General features: G+C 41.0%; 1 protein-coding gene across 1 annotated transcript in view; it reads right to left on the minus strand.

Annotated features, from left to right (window-relative positions):
* The window catches only part of TNIP3 (TNFAIP3 interacting protein 3), a 116673-nt gene that overhangs the window by 27486 nt on the left and 69952 nt on the right, over positions 1 to 19235 (minus strand). Inside the window, exons 4-8 of the mRNA XM_043513266.1 lie at positions 13315 to 13401; positions 11215 to 11298; positions 9311 to 9376; positions 7871 to 8002; positions 2233 to 2361 (exon numbers count right to left, since the gene is read on the minus strand). Of these exons, the coding sequence (XP_043369201.1) occupies positions 2233 to 2361; positions 7871 to 8002; positions 9311 to 9376; positions 11215 to 11298; positions 13315 to 13401 (498 nt within the window). The remainder of the gene's footprint in view (positions 1 to 2232; positions 2362 to 7870; positions 8003 to 9310; positions 9377 to 11214; positions 11299 to 13314; positions 13402 to 19235) is intronic.

Here is a 19235-nt window from a genome sequence, read left to right on the forward strand (position 1 = left end):
CGATGCATCCGATGAAGTGAGCTATAGCTCACGAAAGCTTATGCTCAAATAAATTTGTTAGTCTCTAAGGTGCCACAAGTACTCCTTTTCTTTTTGCGAATACAGACTAACACGGCTGCTACTCTGAAATCTGAAAGGTGACCTTATTTCATTGTTCCTTGATGAGGTATTGTTTCCCCATTTCTCTGATTTTTTTCCACTGAATTTTATGCCTTCCGTCTCCTTTTATAAATCAGTCACCAAGCTTATAAAGCTTATTTGTCATATCCATTTTAACTCTGCTGACTTTATATACACCTTTACAATAAAAACTTCCATTAGTTTTTTAGGTGGCAACAATTCCAACATACTTTATGTCACAGATCTGTGCTAGCTCCAAATCAGCTCACCACAAACACAGGTGGAAGTGGAGGAGATGAATTGGAAGAACATTGTGAATTTTCCTAGTATATCAGAATTATACATGTGTGCTGTAAATAATTTTGAGCTGATCCACTAGGAGAATTCACAGATTATTCTGTGGCCCTCAACAGTTCTCATTTTTTAATAGTACCTGGAGAGGAGGAGGGTGGAAGAAATCTACTGTTTATGTATTAAACTACAATCTAGAATATGCGGCAACACTGCTTCTCAAGCCATCTGGAAGGATTGTTTTTATGCTGTCTGCAAAACAAGTCTCTGCTTCTCTATTTATCGTTTAATTTCTTTATTTCTAATTATGAACAGCTGCCAATTCTTGTGATTTTAGAACAAATCTCATGATATTGGGTGCTTTTCTTAAAGGCCCAACTCCTGGAGTCACGTGATGATGTGAGAATCTCAGCTCCCCCACCCCCAAAGTTTCTAGACCTCATTGTGTGTAGAAAAAGCTGGAAAATGTGAACTCTAAAGGCTTGTAAAAACAAAGCGAATAAAAAACATTTATTTTTTAAATCTCATGATTTTGGGGCAGTCTAACTCAATTTTTGAATGCATGGGGCTGGCAATACTGGGAACAACAGTTTCTACGTACATTAGCGAAATAGTTATAGAAGAACTCAAATACCAGGTAAACCAGAAAGAACAATTCTCTCTTTCACTCAGCGAGTTCTGTATTATAGAGCAACAGGTTTCTCACTGGCAGCACAGCTCTTCCCAAATGAGTATATTTCCCTCGCTCCTCCTCAGTCCCAACCACACTATAAGACCCTAGCAAAACAGAACAATATGTTCCAGTAAATTATTTCATGAATAGACCTTCGGAGCTGAAGTCACACAAAGTTCCTGTGCGAGTCCGGTCAACGCATTTCGGAGACAGCGAGAGAAACCACAAATTCAGTCAAATTCTTTTACAAGGCAACATGCATTTTCCTTGCTTTGAATTTAGCCTATGCATCACTCAAAGTTACGTCACAGTAATTTTTAAGAGCAGCATATTTCCTCAGGAAGCTTTTGTGGTTTACCAAGAGGTACATTGTTAGAAAACACATCTTGCTTTCTGTGATCTCTTGATTCAACATTTACTACATTTCCCCCTTTTTAATAACAGCATTTCATTGGGTGCTGTCTGGTGTAAAGAATTTGGATTCTGAGCTGTAAGGCAAGAGAAGGAAGGTGGTTGGGTGCCAGGAGAGAAAGATTGTGGTGAAATAAAATAAAAAGAGCTTTGCCATTGACTTCAACTGGAGCCAGGATTTTACCCTATAAAGCTGAGCAGGGAAGGGAGTAATGTTGCAAGGGGGAGAATGGCATTATGTCTGGGGCGACATGGGTTAGGGATCAGAGGAGAGAGTGGAGGGAAGAGACTGCCAATGTCAGATAGAAGAATTTGAAAAATGAACATTGCTGAGGCAAGAGGATGACTAGGAACCCACAATGTGCTTGAGTCAGGTTTGGAATTTGAAGCACAGAAGATTGTGCGTGAGAAGCTGGCCTGTAGGAAATTTACATTTCCCTTTTTAGTGCAACTGTCTGTCAATAGCAGCTGGCTGTAAGGGTGGGCTTAGATAATCCCTTTCCTATCTCCACTAACCATAGTTTCCCACAGTAGTGATAAGCGTTCCACTGCTATGCACCCACAGCAACACAGCAGATGAGCAATATGGGAGGAGAGAAGAGCACCCTATTTTCAACATTCAGGGGCTTCCACTTTGGCATTATCCGACAGCAAAGATCCTTGAAATAAATTCAGGTCAAAAGATACAAAAAATATTAAAGCAATGTTTCCCATCTGACACGTCTCTCTGTCTATACCTTGTTGAGGCGACTTATTTCACATTCATAGTACTCTTTCTTTTTGGTCATTGAAGCTTTTTGTTCCTTCAGAAGCTTGTTCTCTTCCTTCAGTTCATTCAATGCTTCATTTAGGATTTCTTTTTCATTCTGAAATGTAAAAACATATAGAAATGTTGATAAGGTTCAGATGAAAAAAAATGTCAAGTGTGTTTTCAGACTATCTGCTGTCTGGCAGATGTGTTACACTTTTGTTATCCCAAGGAATTGTGCCAAACTACCGGAAGGAGAAGCAGCAGGAAAAATAATGGGTAGCTGGAGCCTGACGCTATAAAATGTGCTGAGATTGCGCTGTGCTGCCTACTCACAAGATGAGAAAAAACGACAACATACCAGACCAGATCTTGACCCCTTCATGTAGTCGGGTTGCACAAAGGGGCCTTGAAGCCAGGCATCAAAACAGATGAGGTTGCAGAGAGATTATTACTCCAGCTCTACATTATAATAGTCCCCTGCACAGGAGGTGTCCCCAGCTAGGGTTGCCAGGCATCCAAATGCCCTGTCGAAAAGGGACCCTGATGGCTCCTGTCAGCATCACTCACTGGGCCGTTAAAAGTCCTGTTGGCAGCGCAGCGGGGCTAAGGCAGGCTCCCTGCCTGACCTGGCTACGCAACTGGCATGTTCCTGCAGCCCCTAGGCACAGGTGCAATCAGGGAAGCTCCACATGCTGCCCCCACCCCGAGCACGGCCTCCGTAGCTCTCATTGGCTGGGAACTACGGCCAATGGGAGCTGCGGGAGGCAGCGCCTGCAGACACGGGCAGCACGTACTGTGCAGAGCCACCTGAATGTTCCTCCGCCTAGGGGCTGGACATGGTGGCCGTTTCCAGGAGCAGCACGGAACCAGGGCAGGCAAGGAGCCTGCCTTAGCCTCACTGTGCTGTCTGAGGTAAGTGCTGCCCGGCCAGAGTCCACACCCTGAACCCCCTCCCCAGGTTGGAACCCCCTCCTGCACCCTCCCAAACCCCACACCCCAACATCCTGCCCCAGGTTGGAACCCCCTCCAGCTCCGAAACACCCTCCGAGACCCTGCACCCCCTCCCACACCCCAAGCTGGAGCCCCCTCCCATACCCTGAACTCCTCATTTCTGGCCCCACCGTGGAGCCAGCACCCCCATTGGAGCCCTCATCCCCTCCCGCATCCCAACCCCTTGCCCCAGTCCCGTGAAAGTGAGTGAGGGTGGGGGAGAGCAAGCGACGGAGGGAAAGGAGCTGGAGAGAGTGCGGGGCCGGGCCTCAAAGAATGGGTGAGGAAGGGGCAGGGAAGTGGGCCGGCAAGGGTGTTCAGTTTTGTGCAAGAAGAAAGTTGGCAACCCTATCCCCAGCACAGGCTGGAGTGCAGCAGTGCTCCAGCAATCCCCGTCTAATGAAATGGTTCCTGTAGCAGGTGCAATTAAGAGTAGACCTGAGGTTGCTCTACATTGCAAGAGAGGCTGAATCAGCACCCAGCCTGCTCCAGGATCAGGGAGCCATTAAAGCAGCTTAAAGTTACCTTTACCCCCACCCTAGCTGTGCAGAGTGGAGCATGACCACACTTAACTATTACTCAGTTAAGGAAAGTACCCTAATTAAGACAGCACTTTTACCATGTTATTTTTAAGATAACATTGTAGGGATTAACATGACTGGCACATTAAACATACAGTCCAATTTTGTTTTCACATCACATCTACAGTCTTACTGATGTCTAACTGTAAAACACCACTGGCTTCAATGCAGTTACTGTGTGGATTTACAGCTAAATGGAGGTGAGATTAGTATCCAACTCGCAGAGTGACAGTACTGTACAAGCTTCTCCACATTGCTCTGAAAGGTTAAAACTTTCTTCACTAGCTGCTTTTGTCAGACTGAGTTAGATCAGTTTTATTTTGACATTTTTCTAATTTAATTTTAAAACTTGGGGCTTCTTGTACAAAAGGAGAAATAAAATTAAGAGATTTTCTGAGGTCTTCTGCTTTGGGCAATAACGAAACAAACTACAACAAACCTAAACCCAGTGTGTTCAAGCACACTGGGGGTCATAAAACCCATTCTTATGTACAACAGGTGTTCCTCAGTGCAGTCAGCTGCTGTGATTTATATGGTATTAAAATGCCCACAAAAAAAAGATAAATCTTAATGTGCACATCCACCCACTGAAAAAGCACTTTGCAGGCTTACATTTCCTGATAACGAGGCTACATTCCATCACTATACTCCAAATTAGTTGGAGCATTTAATTTTGTCAAATGTGTAAATGTTAGCAGAGCATCTCCTGATTACAGATACATGAGTGAGCTTGGGTTTTTTTTAAGCTATAAAACTCCCAAAAATCCTTATAAATGTTTTCATCTCTTCTTACCTCGACAATTACTATTATTTCTAAGGCTTCACCCATTCCTAAATCCCAGCAAATGCAAAATGCTGGGTCTCCCCTTCTGATACATACAAAAGAACACAACCATATCACTACCTCATTTAACCAACCTCCTCTGGTTCTCTAGTCAGTTCAGATTCCAGTTCAAAATTGCCATCCTTGCTTTAAAACCCTCCATAGACTTTCTCCAGAACAACTCATTGTCCCCTACCCCTCTCCCTGCTCTTCTCCTCACATTCTCTCTCATGTGAGCACAGAACTCCTCTCTGTCCCTTCACTCACCCTCACCACTGTTGCTCTGAGAACCTTTTCTGCAGCGGTTGGTTATCTAGGAAAGCCTTTCATCTCTTGGCCTTATTGAACTATCCATTTTCAGATCCCACTGGAAAAACATATCTTTTTGTCCCTGGATAATACCCTTTTAATGCTATTCTCCTTCTACTATCTATTTAAAACTTTATGTATGTTTTATTTTAACTCTGCAGACTATCTGAGGTTTGTATGAAGGATGCTGCCAAGTTGTTGTACTGTGTTGTACATCCTTTAATCCAATGGTTCTCCAGCTCTTTCATTCTTTGGACCACTTCATCAGAGAAGGATCCTCTCATGGACCTTGCTGAATCAGGGCCTAAGACTACAGACTACCAATGAAATGTTAAAAAGAGGAGACGAAAAGCTTTACATACAAAGATGCGAGTTTATCTTATGGCAGCCAATAATAAACATTAATACAGGTAAAGTGCAAGCAATGCATTCCTCCAACTGCGTCAGTATCTCATGTCGCATGTTCTGCATGAAGAACACAGAACCGTGACTTCAAGTCTACACTTACATTTTATAGCGCTCTAACGTGCTGGCTCAGGGGCATGAAAAATCACCGCCCTGAGTGCAGCAAGTCTGAGCGCTTTAAAGCGCTAGTGTAGACAGGCTTCTCATGGAGGTGGATTACCAAGAGCACTGAGAGAGCTCTCTCCCAGTGCTCGCGCGTGACCACACTCGCACTTCAAAGCGCTGCCGCGGGAGTACTTGGAAATTTCCAGTGTAGACATACCCTTAGGACCTGAGCTAGCAAACACATATTACAGGGCATAGTGTTCCAGAGTAGCAGCTGTGTTAGTCTGTATTTTCAGAAAAGAAAAGGAGTACTTGTGGCACCTTAGAGATTAACAAATTTATTTGAGCATAAGCTTTTGTGAGCTACAGCTCACTTCCACCGAATGCATCCGATGAAGTGAGCTGTAGCTCACGAAAGCTTATGCTCAAATAAATTTGTTAGTCTCTAAGGTGCCACAAGTGACTTTTTTAGGGCATAGTGTGTTTACTATTGAACTACTCAGCGTAGTCAGCACTATACCAGATAGTGTTTGCAGGACTGGGCCTAACAGTAGTAAGTTAAAGAGTTCTTTAAATATTTGTATATGTATTTGACAACATGTGCTCTGTTAAACACGTACATATATTTACTATCCTAAATTATCCTTAAGCACTTTGTGTATGTATCTAGCAGTTAAGGCTCCCCTTTAAATTCCTACAGTAAGAACATAGGAATGGCCATTCTGGGTCAGACCAATGGTCCATCTGCAGTATCCTGTCTTCTGACAGTGGCCACTGGCAAGTGTCCCAGAGGGAATGAAAAGAACAGGTAATCATCAAGTGATCCATCCCCATCTCCCATTCCCAGCTTCTGGCAAATAGCGGCTAGGGACACCATTCCTGTCCATACTGGCTAATAGCCATTGATGGACCTATCCTCCATGAACTTATCTAGTTCTTTTTTGAACTCTATTATAGTCTTGGCCTTCACAACAGCTTCTGGCAAGGAGTTCCACAGGTTGACTGTGCACTGTGTGAAAAAATACTTCTTTTGTTTGTTTTAAACCTGCTGCCTATTAATTTCATTTGGTGACCCCTAGTTCTTGTTTCAGAGTAGCAGCCGTGTTAGTCTGTATTTGCAAAAAGAAAAGGAGTACTTGTGGCATCTTAGAGACTAACAAATTTATTTGAGCATAAGCTTTCGTGAGCTACAGCTCACTTCATCGGATGCATTTGGTGGAAAAAACAGAGGGGAGATTGTTCTCTGTGTGTGTATATCAATCTCCCCTGTTTTTTCCACCAAATGCATCCGATGAAGTGAGCTGTAGCTCACGAAAGCTTATGCTCTAATAAATTTGTTAGTCTCTAAGGTGCCACAAGTACTCCTTTTCTTTTTCCCTAGTTCTTGTGTTATTAGAAGGAGTAAATAGCACTTTCTATTTACCTTCTCCTCACCAGTCATGATTTTATAAACCTCAATATATTGCTCCTTAGTCATCTCTTTTCCAAGCTGAAAAGTCCCAGTTTTATTAATCTCTCCTCATTTGGCAGCCATTCCATACCCCTAAACATTTTTGTTGCCCTTTTCTGAACCTTTTCCAATTCCAATACATCTTTTTTGAGATGGGACGACCACATCTGCAGGCAGTATTCAAGATGGGATACCATGGATTTATATAGAGGCAATATGATATTTTCTGGCTTATTATCTATCCCTTTCTTAATGATTCCCAACATTGTTTGCTTTTTTGATTTCCGATGCACTTTGTGTGGATGTTTTCAGAGAAAGAAAAGGAGTACTTGTGGCACCTTAGAGACTAACAAAGGTGCCACAAGTACTCCTTTTCTTTTTGTGAAGACAGACTAACACGGCTGCTACTCTGAAACCTGTCGTTTTCAGAGAACTATCCACAATGACTCCAAGGTCTCGTTCTTGAGTGGTAACAATCAATTTAGACCCCATCATTTTGTATGTATAGTTGGGATTATGTTTTCCAATATGCGTTACTTTTCATTTATCAACACTGAATTTCATCTGCCATTTTGTGGCCCAGTCACCCAGTTTGGAGAGATTATTTTCAGCATTTTCTTTTATTGAGCATAAAGAAAATTCACCATTTACAGATCTGTTTGAGAGGGGACAGGTTCACAATCATATCAGTATGCTTCCCCCCGCCCCGCCCAAATGCTCTATTCATCAGCCCTCTGCCAACTTTCGGAGTGACACAGCCACTGGGAGTCACTTACATTTCTAGAAATGGATCTCCGACCTGCCGCCTCCTCAGAAGCATAACACCACCTGACAAGGAACCCCGATCCTCTATTCTTATCTCACTGGTGTAATTCATCCCACGCTGTGTCTCTTACTAGAGCAAATCCCATGCAACTCTATGGACACACACAATCAAGTAGGTAAAGTGCAATCCTCCTACCGCTTCCTGAAACGGTCCATCTCTGGCCAGGGCTTGCAGCCTCTCACACTCTTGCTGAATCCGGTGCCTTTCTTTCTCCAGCTCGCAGACACTTCTCTGTGATGCACCCAGTTTCGCTTTCACTTCTGCAAGCTGTAAAATGATCACACACACTCACAGCAGGGGGGTGATTGAGCCAGAGGACACTTGAGTGGAGCGGTATCCCTCAGGCTCCTTCAAAACCTTCCTGCTCTCAGCACACAGCTAGACACAGAGAAGGAGCCACAACCGTTTGTACGTAAATAAGATCTTCCCCCACCCTCCCTTTCCTAAATCATACTGGTCTCTCTCTAATGGAAATTATTAAGCACTCTGGCCTTGGGCACGATCCTCAGCTATTGTAAATCCAATTAGCTCCAATGATTTAGCTGCCAATTTACATCCGTTAATGAGCAGTCCCTCTAAAGATTTCCCACATTTAATGCTCTTTTTCCTTCCCCATCGTGGGCTCCTTTTGCAAAAATGTGCCTCATAATCCAACTGGGGGCAAAATGATCATGCAATGATGGAGACAAGTCATGTGTATTCTCTCTGTGTATAAGCAATTCAGAAAAGAACCGTGTGGTCTATTAATATAGCTGCGGGGGGTCGGGGGAATCAACATTTTGTCTTTGGTCGAAAACAAAAATAAATGGGAATTTCTTTTTCCTATAAGGCAGTTAGAGGCAGAAATTATGATTATTTACTTAAAAGAAGAAACCACACTCAGGCAGCTGAGTTTGCTAAATAATTATGGTGTTTTCAAAAGAAATGTGAAAGGAGGGAGGAAGAGACTACCACTTGTTTTAACAAAATTCTTAATAAAAGAGAAGTAACAGTATATATTTAAAATAAAAGAACAGGAGCTCCTTATACCGTATAGCCTCTCATGGGGTAAAATCCACCCACGTATTAGGGCTAATGGAGCAACTTCAGCTTCCCCTACCATGCCTACCAAAAAGGGGATCTCCATGCTGGTCATTCATAAACCAACCTAGAACAGAGCATAAGAGATGGCACAGGGGCATTTGGGGCTGTGGTTGTGCAGTTCCAGTGGCTTTGGCACATACTGCACACCTGCAGATTAATTCTCAGGGAAGCATGGCTTAAAGTGGGCACCGTTTTCATGATCTTGTGGAGGGTGTGAGGACCCTTGTTTTGATGACCACAACAATCTTCACAGGACTTCAAAGACCACTTTGAACCTTAGCTCCAGTAACTGATTGCCAGAAAACCCATATGCACGTTACTTGCTATTTTATGTTCAAACTCTAAATTTTTCCTTTACTTGCGGGTGGACATAGAATGCAAATGTTTTAATGTTCTTTTTCAAATTATGCCTGTAATCTAGTTTGTATTTAAGGATGGGGCTGCTGTCAGCTGGTGGCACTTTTAGAGCCAGATAGAAACAATCAAACTTACCTTTTTTTCATAGTGCTGTTTCATACTTCTAAATTGTTGATCCCATTGCTTGTTCACCTCCAGCAGCTGCAATTATCAACCAGTAATTCTCATTGAGCAACACTTGCCTGAAGTGCATTATTAGATAGTTTAAACTGACTAATTTTTTAATCCTGAAGGTAACAAAGGTGTTCAGAATCTCCTCATTATCTATGGCCAATTTACATTCAAGAAGAGAAAGTCCAAAGGTTACTGACCTTTGTGACATGTCTTTCATTTCTTTGCTATTTGCATTCCAGAATACAGTCATGGTGGAGATATAAACTGAACTTCCCCATCCTCAACAAAATAGTTGGGCAGGGAGTGACATTTACATCTCTCTGATATGCAGTAAATTGCAGGTGACTCATGTTAAACACAGTAGCAATGCAAATAAACTACCACTCCCAATTTCTTTCTGAAGTTACACACACTTTTTTTCTTGTTTACAGTTCACTATATCTTGCCAGGTACATATGATAGGTATTTTAGATGTTGCAAACCCCACTTGCCTTACTCGTATGAAAGTGCCATTGAGTTTAGCAAGACTGTTTCCATATATAAAGTGAAAAGGGATTGGCTTTTATCAAAATAGGGTCCTACCAAATTCATGGTCCATTTTGGTCAATTTTATGGTCCTAGGATTTTAAAAATCATAACTTTCATGATTTCAGATATTTAAATCTGAAATTTCATAATGTTGTAATTGTAGAGGTCCTGACCCAAAAGGATCCTAGGGGGGTGTCACAAGGTTATTGTAGGGATGTCACAGTATTGCCACCCTTACTTCTGCGCTGCTGGTGGTGGCAGTGCTGCCTTCAGAGCTGGGCAGCCGGAGAGCGGCAGTGCTGACCGGGAGCCCAGCTCTGAAGGCAGTGCCGCTGCCAGGAGCAGTGCAGAAGTAACTGCATGGTATGGGTTTGCCACCCTTACTTCTACACTGTTGCCTTCAGAGCTGGGCCCTCAGCCAGCAGCTGCCACTCTCCGGCTGCCCAGCTCTGAAGGCAGCAGTGCAGAAGTAAGGGTGGCAATACTGCAACCATTCCTAAAATAACCTTGCAACACTCTTTTGAATTGAGACCCCCAGTTTGAGAAACACTGGTCTCCCCTGTGAAGTCTGAATAATATCGGATAAAAGTACACAAAAGACCATATTTCAAGGGGGAGACCAGAATTCATGGTCCGTGATGCATTTTTTACAGCTGTGAATTTGGTAGGGCCCAATCATACACGTAATTGGCACATAAAAAGTTAGCAGTGAACCAATACAAATGGTTTACACTCTTCAGATATGTCCCCTGGAAGCACCCTGAGATCCAGCACACATGGATCACTGTTTAGGATGGTCACAAAAAGAAACATTCCCAATTTGCTAGGAGTCAGACACCCAATAAGCAATCTGTTGCTGCTCAACATTACCCCTTGCAATTACTATGAGCATTAATAAAGTTTGCATTAATGTCTTATAAATCCCTACACAGGGTTCAAGAAATCATTAACCTTCAGCTTGGCTACACCACCTTATATCAGCATATTATTACTGTGTTTGCAGCCCCAATTCTGCAAACATGTATGTTCTTGCTTAACTTTATGTATGTGAAACGTGCCAATGGCTTTATCACATGAATAAAGTTAAGCATACACATAAGTGTTTGAAGGATTGGGACCTTTGTTTGTGACAAACTGTGAGGCAAGAATATTTTGGTTCCAGAATGTAGGACTAGAATTCCACAAGAAAATTATGGCCCTGATTCTGCCACTGACTGCAGAGGAACTGCTAGAGAAGTAAACATTAATCAGTGTGAGGAACAGTAACAATTTGAACCCTATGATTTCCTGCTTTGGGAGACCAAAATTTATAATTACGTAATACTATAATCAGTTACCTCTTGTCTCTGTCTTTCCAATATTCTGATCTGTTGTTCAAGAGTATCTGTTGGTATGTTCTTCTTTTTTGTCAGTAACGTACACTTTCAAAGGAGAGAAAAAAACAATATTTAAAATAAATCCTTCTAATTAATACCCCAAAATTCAATATTATTCTATAGAGCACTTATCTACCCTACATGTCTATTATATTAATGTTTATAAAGCAATTTGAAGAGGGAAATTTCTATTTAAGTGCTATATTTACATTACTGACCCTTGAAATCTCCCTGGTAAGGCAAAAAAGCCTTAAATTGAACAAAAATGTAACTTACACTCAATTTAAGGTTTGCTTACTCTGTGGCGAAAATGAGAATTGTGGCCAACAGAAGTCAATGGAAATATGCCAATTTACACCAGCTGAGATTTTAGCCCATTGTGTATCATATTGTGTTACGGGTGCAACTGTTTAAAAAAGCAGTTTGCAAAGTCAGCAAAAGCCTAATGATTTTCTTCAGCTTTCTACATTCATATTTTGCTTTTTATTTTAAAGATACTGTGTATTAAAGTATTGTTTGCCTGCCTTACAACTAATAAAGGTCCTGTGCTTCAAACACCGACCACTAGGCGTGCTGGCAAGCATGAATAGTCCCATTCATTCAGGGGCGCTAGTATAGTAAGCATTATTCCCAGCAGTAAGGGTTTTCAGGAGTGGGCCCATAATTAGACCCATAATGGGTTCAAATATACTTCATAGGTAATTTGTAGCCAGTATAGTTTCAGGCAAATCTTCATTTTTATATTATTAGCCCAATAGATCATAATTTCTGAGAAGCTATCACAGGTTCTCATAACAAACCATGATGCACACTAGCTGTATGTAGAAACAGAATTGTAATTGGAATAAATATACATAACACAGAAAAGCACATTGGCTATGTCAAATGCTTGGTAATTGAAAGTGTTGTTTTTAATTCCTCCCCCACCTAGGGTGACCAGATGCCCCATTTTTATAGGGACAGTGTCGATATTCGGAGCTTTTTCTTATATAGGCACCTATTACTCCCCACCCCGTTCCGTTTTTTCACAGTTGTATCTGGTCACCCTATCCTCACCAAATATCCAGTCAGTAGCCTGGTTTTCAGAGCAAAACTGTACTGTCAATTAGAAGTCTGCTAGCTCCTAATTTTAAAGCCTGATCTGAATCCGACTAGACCACAGCAAACCTGAACTCAAGTCCAAGCATATCAAGTTGTTTTCATTCCTGACCCAATCCCAACACTTGTAGTCGGACCCTGTCGTGTTCCAGTTGGATTGCAAGGGTCTAGTTGCTGGCCCAGATTCCATTTTCTTTACCTTGTTTCCTCTGTGGAGCTGCCAGGACTAATTACGCCCCCCCAATCCTGCTCACCCTTCTGTGACCCAATCCCTTGCCACTCCTCCCTAACCTGTGTCACTGCCACTACCTCATCCTTGGAGGTTGGTCTGGGGGAGCTTCCCACTCCCCATGCCTGCAATCTATCTGTGGCTGCCTCCTGCCCGTGGAGTTTTCCACTCCTGCCAGTGGCTACGGCCCCACTGTACTGCATGCGCTGCTGAGCTGGCACAGCTTGTCAGCCCAGGCAAGGGAAGCACAGCCTAATACAGAATTCTCAAAAGCTATCAAATATAGTTTGCAAATTCATTTTTATTCAATAGATAAATATATACAGCTTTAAGGACAAGCTGTGATTGGCTTTAAATGTCACAGCTCACACTTTCCAGTCGAGAAACACCCTGTAAATTCAAAGAACACCTTGGTGCCTCTGGCTCAAATTTTGGAATAGCTAACAGTGCCTCAAGAAGCTGCCTTGTTACCATGGCAATTGTCCTCACTGAAGATCAGCCTCTTAGAGAAAAAAATTAAAGATTAAAAAAAGTATCTAAAGATCTATAGCATTCCAGTATCACCTTCATACATTAAAATAGAATACATTCATTCTGACAAGACTATTTTAATGCACAAGCTTATAATGATCCATCCACAAAGTGATAGCTGTAAATGTCTAATTAGTTTGCATATTTCCATTAATTAAACAACATGCCACTGATACTGCTCCCCATCACAAATGCACACTTACCTGTGACTGGTCTGCTGAAGTTTCCGGGCCATTCATGCCTGTCTGTGGCAGTTGACAGTGGCTTTGGATGTCTGTTTTACTGCAGGTCTTTAAAAGAAGGCAAACAAATAAAATACGTACTTTAAGCCGGTGGGGTTGTCCGAAGGAGGGGGAAGGAAAAAGTTCTATTAAAACATGTGTCTCAAAAACTTCATAGAAAACGTTCCCAACTAGTTGTGCGTGTGTGGATGCAACACAGAGTGAGATTTAGGTGATGGAACTCTGATTTAAACCTTTTTTGCCTTCTATACAGGGGCTTCCCAGAATGTCTCAAGCATGCTGTCTGTGACTAATGTATGAGACAGGATAAGGCTTTGTTCAGTGTGGTATGTAAATTGCAATCCCTTCCTTTACTGGTTGATTCTCCTCTGGGTTAGGAACTAGCAAAGATAAGGGCAGGAAAAATAAACTTTCAATAAATAGCTCTAGGGACATGGCTTTCTTTTCCCCAGTACCAGAGATATCTGTTTCCAATTGGAGCCAAGCCCTTTGGCTTGCCTGAATATAAACATTTTCTGACGTGACATTAAGACATACTGTATTTCCTTGTAAAAGAGAAGTTGGCAAGTCACTTAATGGAGAATACCAATAATGCCTGTAAAAACTATAGGGAAGAAAACACCCAGCAAAAAGAACAATAAGTACAGTGAAATATACACGCAGCATTTCACACTTTTACAGCCGGAGGGTGAGGTTTTTTCCCCTTGAAATAGTTCTATAATTGTGCAAAGTACAGAGCTACAATACACTGTTTTTCTTATTATCTTTAAGGGCCTGATCCTTCCAGTTCTTGTTATGTATCAGGTTGTCTCAATATAGATTTAGATGCCTAGCTTAAGGTACACAAGTTTAATCATTTTAGTGTTAACTTCTATGTCTAGTTTCCCATCTGCAAATGGGGATAACTATACATAACTAACCTCACAAATGAAACACACAATTAAGTGTTTCTATGGCATTTTGAATTTTTTAGATAGAAAGCACAAGACAAATACAAAGTACAATTTTTTTTCTTCTAAAAATTCTGAATGATGATGGTGTTGGAGGGAAAATTTAAAAGAAAAAAACCCTTTTCCTTTTTGTGGGAAGATAATAGGTTTTTCTCAGGGAAAGGAACAAATGTAATCATATGAAAATTGATTTAAGACAACATAGTTCCTTGTAAAAACCTGCAACTAAAAAAAAGATTTACACGAACTTTAGAATTTTGGTGAAACAGTGGACTTTTTTACAGCTAAGCTCCAGACATCTGCTTGGTAATTTATGATGAAACAATTTCTGTATTGTAGAATCTCAAGATCCATTTGGAACATCCCACAAACAATAACTGCACTTCAGTTATGATCCAGTCATCAGGATTAAACTTAATATTCTCTGGAATATGTCTCAAGGGCTTTTTTTTCCCCTCTAGTTTTTCTTGGCACATGTTGAACCATGTACAAAATTCTGCATGCTAACCAAAGTTTCTTGATTAAAATCTTCACTAATAAAATGACTTTCTAGGAAACAGCAAAACAATTTTTCCTGAAATCTTGGTTTGTTTCCTTGTTTTGTCCATTTGAACAGGTCAGTTTTCCAACTTTGTTAAAGTGGTCAGGGATCCAATAGGGTACAACCAAGGTATTAGGAAAAAGATTTTATTTTGAGAAGGACATTTTGGATTGTACACAAAAGTTATTCTGACCACCAAATTAAATAAATAAATATTTAAAGTCTCATAGAAATGACAAGAATGACAAAAAGGACTTTGTAAAGTAAGGAGCAGTGAATTTTTTGCTTAAAATTCAAGTCAGTGAGTAATTCCCTTAGAGCTACAGAGCGCACACTATTACTGATCACTATTTTAGAATAATTTTGTCTCAGGATTATGTTGTTGTTTGTATCATGGAGCTTTAGACATCTGGTTATGACCCATGAACAGAATATTTCAAGGGGTCTGAGAGCTCTTTGATGGAGAAGGTACTTGAAATATTGACTGAATCAAAGGCTAACGTTGGGATGACCTCCTTCATTCTGAGCCGTTTTTACTTAATCTTTTGGGCAAAGATCAGTTTTTAAGATTACAATTACAACTTTTTGGTGATGCTATAGTGAAGAACTAATTTAGCCTCCTAACTCTGTGTTGTACCTTGAGACTTCACCTATGTTCAAGTGTGAAAATCATATTGTTTCTAAGCCTAGCATCCCAGGATATTAGTACATTATTTGTTCCACCAACCATGGCACTGGGCCAGCTTTAGGTCAATTTCTAATTTTAACTAGAACAGAACCTTGGTAGAGATTACAGTAGGTAAGGCAGAAAATGACTAGGTTATGGATTTGGCCATTAGGCTACAAAGGAAGGGGTGGATTTTTGAGATGTTGTGGAGGAAGAAGAAATAGGATTCAGCCACAGACTAAATGAGGAGGAGGGGGAGGAAGCAAAGATGATTCCCAGCTTGCTCAAATCCTGATCAGTTTACTCACATAAGTAGTCCCATTGAAATCAACAATATTACTTCTATGAATGAGACTAGCAGGATTTGGCCTTGTATGGTCAGTAGCTGTAATACCAGGGAAATTGGAAAACACACAAAATTGGCAATATGTGCCACTGTTTTTGACGTTCCTGCAGATATATCACAGGAAGTTACAGGATTTTGCAGTATGCATAAATGCAATTGGTTTTCCACGAAAATATTTCATACCAGTTTGAAGTTGGATAGAAGAAGACACCCCAATGATTTAACTGCGAGATTCCTGTGGTGATGAAAAGGAAGCACCTCCCACAGGTCTCAAAATGAAGATGACGTATATCAAATGGTAAATAACCAGGTAAATCACAGACTTTGTACCTCTGTGGCTTCTTTTATCTGAGGGTCTCAAAGCTCTTTACAAAAGTAGGTAATATCCCCTCTTTACACATAGAGCAACAGAGTGATTGAATGTCTAAGGTCACACAGTATATTACTGAATAAATCTCATGTCTCGTAGACATGTGGTCTGCCTGCCTATCTATCATAAATAGTTAGAAGGCAACAGAATGCTTACCATGGCATTGATGCATTAATCATGATGGCTTCCTGTAGAAAGGAAGTAGTACTTTTCCTGATGGAAAAGTTTTTAAAAAAAAGAGTCAAGAAACAGATCTCTTGATGAAAGAAGGGAACAAGGAGTAGGGAGAAGGTCCCACCAGAGCTACGTGGGAAACTGTTTTGCTGCCTCATGAATGTTGTTAAAATCCCAAATCAGGACAAAAGGTCAAAATCTCAAATTTTCACAAACCAAAAAAGGGAATAAAATATTTATTTTGGACTAATCAAAACGTTTTGGAGTTTGGGTTTTTTTCCATCTTTTTGTGAGCCTTTTTCAGTCTAGTTAGCTTAAGTTTCAAAACAAGTAGTCATTTAACTGGAATTTTTCTTCCAACTAGCTCTAGTCTCCCTACACACAAATAACTGGGAAAGTCCCTTAATAAGATCATCTTATTGTCTCCCAGTGCGTCTTCTCATACCTGTTATGGACTATAAGTTCATGGAAATAGGGGATGTCTTTATCTTTTATATAATGGTAAGCACACTGGTAGTGCATGTTAATAGAGAGAATGCAATTGGAAAATCCCCAGCTCAATGTTAATGCTATTAGCACTGAAATAAACTCAGCTAGGAAATGAAATTAACATGCTGGAGTTCATACAATTGTTACCATCATTTCGCTCAAACCAGTTTCCAGGAAAGTTGGGTTAACTTTAGGATGCTGACTAAGCCCCTAGTATTTAATACATTTGAGTCAATCTAATTTTGGAGAGTTTTAATTAGGGCTTTGGGGAGACTTCTAGGGTACACTGTCTTGTAGGTGTGTTATCTCATAGCTGGAAGATGAGGCTGCAGTGAGTTTCAACGGACCCTACCTCTTCTCCCCATGCTCAGAACAGCACCCTGCAGATATGCCCCACTCCCTCTTCTGCTAAAACTGGTCAAAATCTTTCAGATTTCAACTTCTGATGAAATACTTTCGTGCAATATTAAGTATTTCAAATTTGTAAAAAATTATTGTCTTAAAACACAAAACAAACTTATTTTAATTTAAACCAGTTCTATGTTCTGTGAGTTCTTCAGTCTCGGAACCAGCAGGGGAGGTGGCAGATAGTGTGTCAAGGAGATAGGCTAGAGCAAGCAGGAACTGGCATAAAGTGCAGCATGGCATCATGTAAAGTTAGTCACCAGCTGTCTCAGTCAAAGGAGAGGAATTTCCAAAGGTGGCTCTGAGGTAAGTCTGCAGTTGCGTGGCAGGGGAGAGGAATAAATAAACAGATATGAGCTGCATGAAATTCCATCATCAGGTAATGGCAAGCATGACAGTTCTTTGAGGTAATTTTAATCCCTGACCTAAAATAAAGCAGGCCTCATGGGGTGGGGATGGGAGGTCTAGCCACATTTGGCAGATCACAGAGGTAGGAAAGTGAGACCGAATGAATCTGGGCATTCACACTCTACACACTACTGTAACAATCTTTGTACAAAATATGCCTTGTGAGGTATCAGCTATGCCTTGTGAAAATAAGCCTTGTGAGGCATCACTTAAAAACTAATAACTCACTAGTCAGTCTGGAACCTCTTTCATCACCAGACTCCTTGACTCCAACCTCACAGCATGAATTTACTTTAGGGGTAAACTGCCAGAAAATGAATTTCAAAGGGTGACTGAGCTATAAAAGTGAAGAGCAAAAACACCCCAAGTTACATCTCCCTATCCATTTCTTGCTCTTTCACCTACGAAGACAAAAGAGACCAGCCCATTTGACTTTGGGAGAGATTCTGACCTGAAATTTGCCCAGCCCTCTTGCTGGGAGCATTGATAAGAATTTTATCTTGAACCAAGCCTAGCTTGTTAAGTTTTAGTCCTAGAACTTTATTTCTCTTGTAACCATTTCTGACTTTCCTGCCCTATTCTTGTACTCACTTAAAACCTCTGTCATTAAATAAACTTGCTTTATTCTTTAATCAAAACTAATCCAGTGTTGTGAACTGTGTAGGTTACTCATTTCGGGTGTCAAACTGTTGTATATTGGTCCCCTTAGAGGCACAATGGACCTAATATGTCTGAATTGTCCAGGAGAGGGCTGCATAGTGCAGCACACACATTTTGGAGGGGAAATTGAGACTGGGACCATATTTGGGTCACCCTGCCAGTGGTAACCAAGGCTTCTGGAAGTCAGTGTGTGGCTGGTGTTTGGTGACGGGCTGCTGGGATGAGAAGTGCTGGCCTAGAGCTGTGGCTACACACAGACACTAAGCATGTGTGTGTGACCTGTCAGCTCGCAGGTTGTTTATGAGCGATCCAGGTGGGAGCTACAGCAGCAAAGCTTGTGAGGCATCCGAGGTTACAGGGCCAGGGTTACACAGCCCCTCACTAGTCTGGATTACATCCCAGAATGTCATAGAAAGGTCTTATTAAAGAGAGGGGAAGGAATCTGGAAGAAGGTGAGGCTCAGAGTGGAGCAGAAGAGAATGATAGGAGCTATGTTTACTGGGTACCTGTTCCTCAGTTCAGAGCCCTCAGAATTAGTATTGTTATTCTGAGGGTTATTTCCATATACACATAGGGCTATTTTAGCAGCTGAAGGGCTAAAAATGTGATCTTGTTAAATACGGCAACTTAAATTCATAATTAAACAAAACCCAAAGAAAAGTTCTAGAATTATGTTTTTGTTCTTTGTTCCCCAATATCAGTTTCTGTAATTCATATTGGTTTCATATTATTATTAATCAGATACAACATTTGACTAATATTGCCATTACTTATTCATTCAATTCATTACTTTTTGAATAATTATCCTTCTATTTTGTTCTAGCATTCAGCCAGCTCTGCTATCAAAGAAGAACATTCAAAGAGGGATCTCT

This window comes from Dermochelys coriacea, chromosome 4, assembly GCF_009764565.3.
Source record: "Dermochelys coriacea isolate rDerCor1 chromosome 4, rDerCor1.pri.v4, whole genome shotgun sequence".
Taxonomy (NCBI): domain Eukaryota; kingdom Metazoa; phylum Chordata; order Testudines; family Dermochelyidae; genus Dermochelys; species Dermochelys coriacea.